The sequence below is a fragment of the Carcharodon carcharias genome, chromosome 35 (genome assembly GCF_017639515.1).
Source record: "Carcharodon carcharias isolate sCarCar2 chromosome 35, sCarCar2.pri, whole genome shotgun sequence".
Lineage (NCBI taxonomy): Eukaryota > Metazoa > Chordata > Chondrichthyes > Lamniformes > Lamnidae > Carcharodon > Carcharodon carcharias.
This window is the reverse complement of record NC_054501.1, coordinates 5,553,830-5,568,821: the sequence shown is the minus strand read 5'-3', so window position 1 is coordinate 5,568,821 and position 14,992 is coordinate 5,553,830. Positions and strand designations below refer to the sequence as shown.

Below are 14,992 nucleotides of genomic sequence, written 5' to 3'. Positions count from 1 at the left end.
ATTCAGACACACAAACACACACTCACCCGCACGTACAAACTCACACGCACCCACACACATAAACTCACACGCACCCAGATACACAAACTCACACTCACCCACACACAAACTCACACACACCCACATACAGAAACTCACACTCACCCGCACGCACAAACTCATACTCACCCACACATACAAACTCACGCACACCCACACACACAAACACACACTCACCCACACACATAAACTCACGCGCACAAACTCACACAAACTCACACGCACCCAGATACACAAACTCACACTCACCCACGCACACACAAACTCACACTCAACCAAACACACACAAACTCACACTCACCCAAACACACAAACTCACACTCACCCACACACACACAAACTCACACTCACCCACACACACACAAACTCACACTCACCCAAATGCACAAACTCACACTCACCCACACACACACACAAACTCACACTCACCCCCACACACAAACTCACACTCACCCACACACACAAACTCACACTCACCCACACACACACAAACTCACACTCACCCACACATGCACAAACTCACACTCACCCACATGCACACACAAACTCACGCTCAACCACACGCACACACAAACTCACACTCACCCACATGCACAGACAAACTCACACTCACCCACACACAAACTCAGGCTCACCCACACACGCACAAACTCACACTCACCCACACACGCACAAACTCACACTCACCCACACACACAAACTCACACTCACCCACACATACAAACTCACACTCATTCATAGACACTCACACACACAAACTCACACTCACTCATAGACACGCACACACAAACTCACACTCACCCACACAAACTCTCGCACACTCACAGAAACTCACACACACAGAAACTCACACTCACCCACACACACAAACTCACACTCACCCACACACACAAACTCACACTCACCCACACAATCTCACGCACACTCACACAAACTCACACACACCCAACACAAACTCACGCACACCCACACACACAAACGCACACTCTCCACACACATAAACTCACACGCACAAACTCACACGCACCCAGATACACAAACTCTCACTCACCCACACACAAACTCACACACACCCACATACAGAAACTCACACTCACCCACACGCACAAACTGACACTCACGCACACAAACAAACTCACACTCATTCATAGACACACACACACACAAACTCACACTCACCCACACATGCACAAACTCACGCTCACCCACATGCACACACAAACTCACACTCACCCACATACACAAATTCACTCACACACACAAACTCACACTCACCCACACGCACAAACTCACACTCACCCACACGCACAAACTCACACTCACCCACACGCACAAACTCACACTCACCCACACACACAAACTCACACTCACCCACATGCACACACAAACTCACATTCATCCACACACACATACTCACACTCACCCACATACACAAACTCACACTCACCCACACACACAAACTCACACTCACCCGCACACACAAACTCACACTCATCCACACACACAAACTCACATTCATCCACACACACATACTCACACTCACCCACATACACAAACTCACACTCACCCAAACGCACAAACTCACACTCACCCAAACGCACAAACTCACACTCACCCACACGCACAAACTCACACTCACCCACATGCACACACAAACTCACATTCATCCACACACACATACTCACACTCACCCACATACACAAACTCACACTCACCCACACACAAACTCACACTCACCCTCACACACAAACTCACACTCACCCACACGCACAAACTCACACTCACCCACACGCACAAACTCACACTCACCCACACACACAAACTCACACTCACCCAAACACACAAACTCACACTCATCCACACACACAAACTCACATTCATCCACACACACATACTCACACTCACCCACATACACAAACTCACACTCACCCCACACACAAAGACACTCATTCAAAGAAACACACACACAAACTGACGCTCACTCATGGACTCACACACACAAACTCACACTTACTCATGGACACGCACACAAACTCGCACTTGCTCACGGACACACACACACACAAACTCACACTCGCTCACGGACACACACACAAACTCACACTCACTCATGGACACCACACACAAACTCACACTCACTCACGGACACACACACACAAACTCACACTCACCCCCACACACAAACTCACACTCACCCACACACACAAACTCACACTCACCCACACACACACAAACTCACACTCACCCACACATGCACAAACTCACACTCACCCACATGCACACACAAACTCACGCTCAACCACACGCACACACAAACTCACACTCACCCACACACAAACTCAGGCTCACCCACACACGCACAAACTCACACTCACCCACACACGCACAAACTCACACTCACCCACACACACAAACTCACACTCACCCACACATACAAACTCACACTCATTCATAGACACTCACACACACAAACTCACACTCACTCATAGACACACACACACAAACTCACACTCACCCACACAAACTCTCGCACACTCACAGAAACTCACACACACTCACAGAAACTCACACTCACCCACACACACAAACTCACACTCACCCACACACACAAACTCACACTCACCCACACAATCTCACGCACACTCACACAAACTCACACACACCCACACAAACTCACGCACACCCACACACACAAACGCACACTCTCCACACACATAAACTCACACGCACAAACTCACACGCACCCAGATACACAAACTCTCACTCACCCACACACAAACTCACACACACCCACATACAGAAACTCACACTCACCCACACGCACAAACTGACACTCACGCACACAAACAAACTCACACTCATTCATAGACACACACACACACAAACTCACACTCACCCACACATGCACAAACTCACGCTCACCCACATGCACACACAAACTCACACTCACCCACATACACAAATTCACTCACACACACAAACTCACACTCACCCACACGCACAAACTCACACTCACCCACACGCACAAACTCACACTCACCCACACGCACAAACTCACACTCACCCACACACACAAACTCACACTCACCCACATGCACACACAAACTCACATTCATCCACACACACATACTCACACTCACCCACATACACAAACTCACACTCACCCACACACACAAACTCACACTCACCCGCACACACAAACTCACACTCATCCACACACACAAACTCACATTCATCCACACACACATACTCACACTCACCCACATACACAAACTCACACTCACCCAAACGCACAAACTCACACTCACCCAAACGCACAAACTCACACTCACCCACACGCACAAACTCACACTCACCCACATGCACACACAAACTCACATTCATCCACACACACATACTCACACTCACCCACATACACAAACTCACACTCACCCACACACAAACTCACACTCACCCTCACACACAAACTCACACTCACCCACACGCACAAACTCACACTCACCCACACGCACAAACTCACACTCACCCACACACACAAACTCACACTCACCCACACACACAAACTCACACTCATCCACACACACAAACTCACATTCATCCACACACACATACTCACACTCACCCACATACACAAACTCACACTCACCCCACACACAAAGACACTCATTCAAAGAAACACACACACAAACTGACGCTCACTCATGGACTCACACACACAAACTCACACTTACTCATGGACACGCACACAAACTCGCACTTGCTCACGGACACACACACACACAAACTCACATTCGCTCACGGACACACACACAAACTCACACTCACTCATGGACACCACACACAAACTCACACTCACTCACGGACACACACACACAAACTCACACTCACCCCCACACACAAACTCACACTCACCCACACACACAAACTCACACTCACCCACACACACACAAACTCACACTCACCCACACATGCACAAACTCACACTCACCCACATGCACACACAAACTCACGCTCAACCACACGCACACACAAACTCACACTCACCCACACACGCACAAACTCACACTCACCCACACACGCACAAACTCACACTCACCCACACACACAAACTCACACTCACCCACACATACAAACTCACACTCATTCATAGACACTCACACACACAAACTCACACTCACTCATAGACACACACACACAAACTCACACTCACCCACACAAACTCTCGCACACTCACAGAAACTCACACACACTCACAGAAACTCACACTCACCCACACACACAAACTCACACTCACCCACACACACAAACTCACACTCACCCACACAATCTCACGCACACTCACACAAACTCACACACACCCACATAAACTCACGCACACCCACACACACAAACGCACACTCTCCACACACATAAACTCACACGCACAAACTCACACGCACCCAGATACACAAACTCTCACTCACCCACACACAAACTCACACACACCCACATACAGAAACTCACACTCACCCACACGCACAAACTGACACTCACGCACACAAACAAACTCACACTCATTCATAGACACACACACACACAAACTCACACTCACCCACACATGCACAAACTCACGCTCACCCACATGCACACACAAACTCACACTCACCCACATACACAAATTCACTCACACACACAAACTCACACTCACCCACACGCACAAACTCACACTCACCCACACGCACAAACTCACACTCACCCACACGCACAAACTCACGCTCACCCACACACACAAACTCACACTCACCCACATGCACACACAAACTCACATTCATCCACACACACATACTCACACTCACCCACATACACAAACTCACACTCACCCACACACAAACTCACACTCACCTGCACACACAAACTCACACTCATCCACACACACAAACTCACATTCATCCACACACACATACTCACACTCACCCACATACACAAACTCACACTCACCCAAACGCACAAACTCACACTCACCCAAACGCACAAACTCACACTCACCCACACGCACAAACTCACACTCACCCACATGCACACACAAACTCACATTCATCCACACACACATACTCACACTCACCCACATACACAAACTCACACTCACCCACACGCACAAACTCACACTCACCCACACACACAAACTCACACTCATCCACACACACAAACTCACATTCATCCACACACACATACTCACACTCACCCACATACACAAACTCACACTCACCCCACACACAAAGACACTCATTCAAAGAAACACACACACAAACTGACGCTCACTCATGGACTCACACACACAAACTCACACTTACTCATGGACACGCACACAAACTCGCACTTGCTCACGGACACACACACACACAAACTCACACTCGCTCACGGACACACACACAAACTCACACTCACTCATGGACACCACACACAAACTCACACTCACTCACGGACACACACACACAAACTCACACTCACTCACAGACACCACACACAAACTCGCACTCACTCACGGACACACACACACAACTGACGCTCAATCACGGACGGACACACACAAACTCACGGACACACACAAATTCACACTTACTCATGAACACACACACAAACTCGCACTCGCTCACGGACACAAACAAACTCACACTCACTCACAGACACACACACACAAATTCACACTCACTCACGGACACATACACACACAAACTTACACTTACACATGCACACGAACTCACAGACACACACAGAAACACAGTCATTCACGGACACACACAAACTCACACTCACTCATGGACACACATAAACTCACACTCACTCAGACACACGCACATAAACACACACTCACTCACAGACACACACACAAACTCACACTCACTCACAGACACACACACACAAACTCACACTCACTCACGGACACATACACACAACTGACGCTCACTCACAGACACACACACACAAACTCACACTCACAGACATCACAAACAAACTCACACTCACTCACAGACACACACACACAACTGACGCTCACTCACGGACACACACACACAACTGACGCTCACTCACAGACACACACACACAAACTCACACTCACTCACAGACATCACACACAAACTCATACTCACTCACGGACACACACACACAACTGACACTCACTCACAGACACACACACACAAACTCACGGACACTCACAAATTCACACGTACTCATGGACACACTCACAAACTCGCACTCGCTCACGGACACCCACAAACTCTCACTCACTCACAGACACACACATGCTCAAACTCACACTCACTCACAGACCCGCTCTCACACACTCTCACATAGACACACAAACTTTCACTCTCTCTCTCACACACACATGCACTCACTCACAGACACACAAATTCACTCACACACACATACACACACTCATACCCGGACACACTCACACACAGAAATCAAACATTCACATACTCACACACACACACACACACACTCTCTCTCTCTCTCTCTCACACACACACACACTCAAACACACACTCTCTCACACACACACACTCACACACACACACACACTCACACACACTCTCTCACACACACACACACTCACACACACACACACACACACATACACTCTCTCACACACACACTCACACACACACACTCACACACACACACGCACACACACTCACACACACACACACACAATCACACACACTCACACACACACAAACGTTAAATCTAGGGCTGCCCATGAAGTCAGGCCACAAGGGAGCGGTGCTGTGACCGGAGGGAGCAGTTTCATGCTGGGCTTTAAAGGTGGATGATGCCATTTCCATTAGGACCTGGTATTGACAGTAGTGTTTATATTTCCCTCCTTCCCCTTGAGCAGAGTGGAGGCAGAGTCGAGGAGCCCGCCTAATCCTCCAGGATGAGGACGTCACGACCAAGATCGAGTATGACTGGAAGCGGCTGAACACGTTGTCACATTACCAGGTGCGTAGAACCAGAGGAGGCCATTCAGCCCTTCTCGAGCCTGTTACACAGGAACAGGAGGAGGCCATTCAGCCCTTCTCGAGCCTGTACACAGGAACAGGAGGAAGCCATTCAGCCCTTCTCGAGCCTGTTACACAGGAACAGGAGGAGACCATTCAGCCCCCTCTCGAGCCTGTTACACAGGAACAGGAGGAGGCCATTCAGCCCCATCTCAAGGCTGTTACACAGGAACAGGAGGAGGCCCATTCAGCCCCTTCTAGAGCCTGTTACATAGGAACAGGAGGAGGCCATTCAGCCCCTTCTCGAGCCTGTTACACAGGAACAGGAGGAGGCCATTCAGCCCCTTCTTGAGGCTGTTACACAGGAACAGGAGGAGACCATTCAGCCCCTTCTCGAGGCTGTTACACAGGTACAGGAGGAGGCTATCTTATTTTGTAATTCCACTACCAGGGGAAACACTTTGTCACTTCACTCACGTGGAGATACTGCAGGCGATGGTGATTGTTTACCTGAGAGCACAAGGGGATCCCAGCCAGGTCTGACATTCCCCATGTGTCAGTGCTGAGGGAGCGCCGCACTGTCGGAGGGTCAGTGCTGAGGGAGCGCCGCACTGTTGGAGGGTCAGTGCTGAGGGATGAGTACTGAGAGATCTGCCCTCTCCGGTGGATGTAAAAAATCCGACAGCCATGACTGGAAGAAGAGCCGGGGGGGGGTGGGGTGAATGGGTGGTGGGTGGGGGTGTTATTGGGGGGAGTTCCCCCCAATCTCCTGGGTCCAATGTGTATCCCTCAACCAACATCACTTAAAAAACCAAGATGATCTGGGTCATGATCACATTTCTGTTTGTGGGATCTTGCTGTGCACCAATTGGCTGCTGCAGTTCCCTACATTACAACAGTGACAACGCTCCAAAAGAAAACCTCCTTCATTGGCTACGAGGTGCTTTGGGAATTCAGTGGTGGTGAAAGACCCTGGAGAGGTATGGGACTTGGGCAGCACCCCTTGGTTGAATATCCATTGCTCCAGATCAGTTTATTTGTCCATTGCTTGCGCAGGTCACGGACGGGTCAGCAGTGGCCCTGGTCCCCAAGCAGATATCGGCGTACAACATCGCAAATTCCTTTACCTTCACCCGCTCGCTCAGCCGCTATGGTAAGTACCCTACAGTCTCCGAATTAGATACGGGGAGAAGGTGGGATTGAGGGATACGGGGAGAAGGTGGGATTGAGGGATACGGGCAGAAGGTGGGGATTGAGGGATACGGGGAGAAGGTGGGGATTGAGGGATACGGGGAGAAGGTGGGATTGAGGGATACGGGGAGAAGGTGGGATTGAGGGATACGGGGAGAAGGTGGGGATTGAGGGATTCGGGGAGAAGATGGGGATTGAGGGATACGGGGAGAAGGTGGGATTGAGGGATCCGTGGAGAAGGTGGGATTGAGGGATACGGGGAGAAGGTGGGGATTGAGGGATACGGGGAGAAGGTGGGATTGAGGGATACGGGGAGAAGGTGGGATTGAGGGATACGGGGAGAAGGTGGGATTGAGGGATACGGGGAGAAGGTGGGGATTGAGGGATACGGGGAGAAGGTGGGGATTGAGGGATACGGGGAGAAGGTGGGGATTGAGGGATAGGGGGAGAAGGTGGGATTGAGGGATACGGGGAGAAGGTGGGATTGAGGGATACGGGGAGAAGGTGGGGATTGAGGGATAGGGGGAGAAGGTGGGATTGAGGTTTACGGGGAGAAGGTGGGGATTGAGGGATACGGGGAGAAGGTGGGGATTGAGGGATACGGGGAGAAGGTGGGATTGAGGGATACGGGCAGAAGGTGGGATTGAGGGATGCGGGGAGAAGGTGGGGATTGAGGGATACGGGGAGAAGGTGGGGATTGAGGGATACGGGGAGAAGGTGGGGATTGAGGGATACGGGGAGAAGGTGGGGATTGAGGGATACGGGGAGAAGGTGGGATTGAGGGATGCGGGGAGAAGGTGGGGATTGAGGGATACGGGGAGAAGGTGGGATTGAGGGATACGCGGAGAAGGTGGGGATTGAGGGATATGGGGAGAAGGTGGGGATTGAGGAATACGGGGAGAAGGTGGGGATTGAGGGATAGGGGGAGAAGGTGGGATTGAGGTTTACGGGGAGAAGGTGGGGATTGAGAGATACGGGGAGAAGGTGGGGGTTGAGGGATACGGGGAGAAGGTGGGATTGAGGGATACGGGCAGAAGGTGGGATTGAGGGATGCGGGGAGAAGGTGGGATTGAGGGATGCGGGGAGAAGGTGGGGATTGAGGGATACGGGGAGAAGGTGGGGATTGAGGGATACGGGGAGAAGGTGGGGATTGAGGGATAGGGGGAGAAGGTGGGATTGAGGGATACGGGGAGAAGGTGGGATTGAGGGATACAGGGAGTCGGCAGGGTTGAGGGATGGGGGAGAAGGTGGGGATTGAGGGATACAGGGAGAAGGTGGGTGATATGGGGATATGGGATATGCGGAGAGGATGTATGAAGCTGGCAGAGGGTGTGAGATATGTGGATAGATTAGGTGATATTGGGAGAGGTTGGGTGATAGGAGAGATGTGGGGGATATGGGGAGTGGGTGGGGCATACGGAGAGAGGGCGGGGGATACGGAGAGAGGATGGGTGATACGTGAGGTGTGTGGGTGATACAGGGAGAGGGCGGGTGATATGGAGAGAGGGTGGGTGATACAGGGAGAGGGCAGCTGATACGGGAGAAGTGCGGGTGATACAGGGAGAGGGCGGGTGATACAGAGAGAGGGCGGGTGATACAGGGAGAGGGCGGGTGATACAGGGAGAGGGTGGGTGATACGGAGAGAGGGCGGGTGATACATGGAGAGGGCGCGTGATACGGGGAGAGGGCGCGTGATACGGGGAGAGGGCGGGTGATACGGGAGAGGGCGGGTGATACGGGAGGAGTGCGGGTGATACGGGGAGAGGGTGGGTGATACGGGGAGAGGGTGGGTGATACAGGGAGAGTGTGGGTGAAACGGAGAGAGGGTGGGTGATACGTGAGGAGTGCGGGTGATACAGGGAGAGGGCGGGTGATACAGGGAGAGGGCGGGTGATACGGGAGGAGTGCGGGTGATACAGGGAGAGGGCGGGTGATACAGGGAGAGGGCGGGTGATTCAGGGAGAGGGCGGGTGATACGGGAGGAGTGCGGGTGATACAGGGAGAGGGCGGGTGATACAGAGAAAGGGCGGGTGATAAGGGAGGAGTGCGGGTGATACAGGGAGAGGGCGGGTGATACAGGGAGAGGGCGGGTGATACAGGGAGAGGGCAGGTGATACAGGGAGAGGGCGGGTGATACAGGGAGAGGGCGGGTAATACAGGGAGAGGGCGGGTGATACAGGGAGAGGGCGGGTGATACAGAGAGAGGGCAGCTGATACGGGAGGAGTGTGGGTGATACAGGGAGAGGGCGGGTGATACAGGAGGAGTGTGGGTGATACTGGAGGAGTGTGGGTGATACAGGAGGAGTGTGGGTGATACAGAGAGAGGGCGGGTGATACGGGAGGAGTGCGGGTGATAGAGAGAGAGGGCGGGTGATAGAGAGAGAGGGCGGGTGATACAGGAGGAGTGTGGGTGATACAGGAGGAGTGTGGGTGATACAGAGAGAGGGCGGGTGATACGGGAGGAGTGCGGGTGATAGAGAGAGAGGGCGGGTGATAGAGAGAGAGGGCGGGTGATACAGGAGGAGTGTGGGTGATACGGGAGGAGTGTGGGTGATACAGGAGGAGTGTGGGTGATACAGGAGGAGTGTGGGTGATACAGGGAGAGGGCGGGTGATACAGAGAGAGGGCGGGTGATACGGGAGGAATGTGGGTGATACAAGGAGAGGGCGGGTGATACAGAGAGAGGGCGGGTGATACGGGAGGAATGTGGGTGATACAAGGAGAGGGCGGGTGATATGAAGAGAGGGTGGGTGATACAGGGAGAGGGCGGGTGATACAGAGAGAGGGCGGGTGATACAGGAGGAGTGCGGGTGATACAGGGAGAGGGCGGGTGATACAGAGAGAGGGCGGGTGATACAGGGAGAGGGCGGGTGATACAGTGAGAGGGCGGGTGATACAGGGAGAGGGCGGGTGATACAGAGAGAGGGCAGCTGATACGGGAGGAGTGTGGGTGATACAGGGAGAGGGCGGGTGATACAGGGAGAGGGCGGGTGATACAGAGAGAGGGCGGGTGATACAGAGAGAGGGCGAGTGATACAGGAGGAGTGTGGGTGATACAGGAGGAGTGTGGCTGATACAGAGAGAGGGCGGGTGATACGGGAGGAATGTGGGTGATACAAGGAGAGGGCGGGTGATACAGAGAGAGGGCGGGTGATACGGGAGGTGTGTGGGTGATACAGGAGGAGTGTGGGTGATACAGCAGGAGTGTGGGTGATACAGCAGGAGTGTGGGTGATACAGGAGGAGTGTGGGTGATACAAGGAGAGGGCGGGTGATATGGAGAGAGGGTGGATGATACAGGGAGAGGGCGGGTGATACGGGAGGAGTGAGGGTGATACGGGGAGAGGGTGGGTGATACGGGGAGAGGGTGGGTGATACAGGGAGAGTGTGGGTGAAACGGAGAGAGGGTGGGTGATACGTGAGGAGTGCGGGTGATACAGGGAGAGGGCAGGTGATACAGGGAGAGGGCGGGTGATAAAGGGAGAGGGCAGGTGATACAGGGAGAGGGCGGGTGATACAGGGAGAGGGCGGGTAATACATGGAGAGGGCGGGTGATACAGGGAGAGGGCGGGTGATACAGAGAGAGGGCGGGTGATACAGGAGGAGTGTGGGTGATACTGGAGGAGTGTGGGTGATACAGGAGGAGTGTGGGTGATACAGAGAGAGGGCGGGTGATACAGGGAGAGGGCGGGTGATACAGGGAGAGGGTAGGTGATACAGGGAGAGGGCGGGTGATACAGGGAGAGGGCGGGTAATACAGGGAGAGGGCGGGTGATACAGGGAGAGGGCGGGTGATACAGAGAGAGGGCAGCTGATACGGGAGGAGTGTGGGTGATACAGGGAGAGGGCGGGTGATACAGAGAGAGGGCGGGTGATACAGAGAGAGGGCGGGTGATACAGGAGGAGTGTGGGTGATACTGGAGGAGTGTGGGTGATACAGGAGGAGTGTGGGTGATACAGAGAGAGGGCGGGTGATATGGGAGGAGTGCGGGTGATAGAGAGAGAGGGCGGGTGATAGAGAGAGAGGGCGGGTGATACAGGAGGAGTGTGGGTGATACGGGAGGAGTGTGGGTGATACAGGAGGAGTGTGGGTGATACAGGAGGAGTGTGGGTGATACAGGGAGAGGGCGGGTGATACAGAGAGAGGGTGGGTGATACGGGAGGAATGTGGGTGATACAAGGAGAGGGCGGGTGATACAGAGAGAGGGCGGGTGATACGGGAGGAATGTGGGTGATACATGGAGAGGGCGGGTGATATGAAGAGAGGGTGGGTGATACAGGGAGAGGGCGGGTGATACAGAGAGAGGGCGGGTGATACAGGAGGAGTGCGGGTGATACAGGGAGAGGGCGGGTGATACAGAGAGAGGGCGGGTGATACAGGGAGAGGGCGGGTGATACAGAGAGAGGGCGGGTGATACAGAGAGAGGGCGGGTGATACAGAGAGAGGGCGGGTGATACAGGAGGAGTGCGGGTGATACAGGGAGAGGGCGGGTGATACAGAGAGAGGGCGGGTGATACAGAGAGAGGGCGGGTGATACAGAGAGAGGGCGAGTGATACAGGAGGAGTGTGGGTGATACAGGAGGAGTATGGGTGATACAGGAGGAGTGTGGGTGATACAGGGAGAGGGCGGGTGATACGGGAGGAGTGCGGGTGATAGAGAGAGAGGGCGGGTGATAGAGAGAGAGGGCAGGTGATACGGGAGGAGTGTGGGTGATACAGGGAGCGGGCGGATGATACAGGGAGAGGGCGGGTGATACAGAGAGAGGGCGGGTGATACGGGAGCAGTGTGGGTGATACAGGGAGAGGGCGGGTGATACAGGGAGAGGGCGGGTGATACGGGCGGAATGTGGGTGATACAAGGAGAGGGCGGGTGATACAGAGAGAGGGCGGGTGATACGGGAGGAATGTGGGTTTTACAAGGAGAGGGCAGGTGATATGAAGAGAGGGCAAGTGATACAGAGATAGGGTGGCTGATACGGGAGGAGTGTGGGTGATACAAGGAGAGGGCGGGTGATATGGAGAGAGGGTGGATGATACAGGGAGAGGGCGGGTGATACGGGAGGAGTGCGGGTGATACAGGGAGAGGGCGGGTGATACGGAGAGAGGGTGGGTGATACAGAGAGAGGGTGGGTGATACAGAGAGAGGGCGGGTGATACGGGAGGAGTGCGGGTGATACAGGGAGAGGGCGGGTGATACAGGGAGAGGGCGGGTGATACGGGAGGAATGTGGGTGATACAAGGAGAGGGCAGGTGATACAGAGAGAGGGCGGGTGATACAGAGAGAGGGCGGGTGATACAGAGAGAGGGTGGGTGATACAGGAGGAGTGTGGGTGATACAGGAGGAGTGTGGGTGATACAGCAGGAGTGTGGGTGATACAGGAGGAGTGTGGGTGATACAGGGAGAGGGCGGGTGATACGGGAGGAGTGCGGGTGATACATGGAGAGGGCGGGTGATACGGAGAGAGGGTGGGTGATACAGAGAGAGGGTGGGTGATACAGGAGGAGTGTGGGTGATACAGGGAGGGAGTGGGTGATACAGGGAGAGGACGGGTGATACAGAGAGAGGGTGGGTGATACGGAGGAGTCCGGGTGATACGAGAGAGGGCGGGTGATATGGGAGGAGTGCGGGTGATACGGGAGGAGTATGGTGATACAGGGAGAGGGTGGGTGATACAGGGAGAGGGCGGGTGATACAGGGAGAGGGCGGGTGATACAGAGAGAGGGCGGGTGATACGGGAGGAGTGCGGGTGATACAGGGAGAGGGCGGGTGATACAGGGAGAGGGCAGGTGATACAGAGAGAGGGCGGGTGATACAGGGAGAGGGCGGGTGATACAGGAAGAGGGCGGGTGATACAGAGAGAGGGCGGGTGATAGGGGAGGAGTGCGAGTGATAGAGAGAGAGGGCGGGTGATAGAGAGAGAGGGCGGGTGATAGAGAGAGAGCGGGTGATAGAGAGAGAGGGCGGGTGATAGAGAGAGAGGGCGGGTGATAGGGGAGGAGTGCGGGTGATAGGGAGAGTGGGCGGGTGATAGAGAGAGAGGACGGGTGATAGAGAGAGAGGGCGGGTGATAGGGGAGGAGTGCGGGTGATAGGGAGAGTGGGCGGGTGATAGAGAGAGAGGACGGGTGATAGGGAAGGAGTGCGGGTGATAAGGGTGGAGTGTGGGTGATAGAGAGAGAGGGCGGGTGATAGAGAGAGAGGGCGGGTGATAGGGGAGGAGTGTGGGTGATAGAGAGAGAGGGCGGGTGATAGAGAGAGAGGGCGGGTGATAGAGAGAGAGCGGGTGATAGAGAGAGAGGGCGGGTGATAGAGAGAGAGGGCGGGTGATAGGGGAGGAGTACGGGTGATAGGGGAGGAGTGCGGGTGATAGGGGAGGAGTGCGGGTGATAGAGAGAGAGGGCGGGTGATAGAGAGAGAGGGCGGGTGATAGGGGAGGAGTGCGGGTGATAGGGGAGGAGTGCGGGTGATAGGGGAGGAGTGCGGGTGATAGAGAGAGAGGGCGGGTGATAGAGAGAGAGGGCGGGTGATAGAGAGAGAGGGCGGGTGATAGGGGAGGAGTGTGGGTGATAGAGAGAGAGGGTGGGTGATAGGGGAGGAGTGCGGGCGATAGGGGAGGAGTGCGGGTGATAGGGGAGGAGTGCGGGTGATAGAGAGAGAGTGCGGGTGATAGGGGAGGAGTGCGGGTGATAGAGAGAGAGTGCGGGTGATAGGGGAGGAGTGCGGGTGATAGGGGAGGAGTGCGGGTGATAGAGAGAGAGTGCGGGTGATAGGGGTGGAGT

General features: G+C 54.1%; 1 protein-coding gene across 1 annotated transcript in view; it reads left to right on the top strand.

The window, feature by feature from the left end:
• Positions 1–14,992, top strand: part of LOC121272788 (plexin A3-like) — a 104,632-nt gene that overhangs the window by 62,812 nt on the left and 26,828 nt on the right. The window contains exons 7-8 of the mRNA XM_041179561.1: positions 6,920–7,023; positions 8,079–8,175. Coding sequence (XP_041035495.1) covers positions 6,920–7,023; positions 8,079–8,175 — 201 coding nt within the window. The remainder of the gene's footprint in view (positions 1–6,919; positions 7,024–8,078; positions 8,176–14,992) is intronic.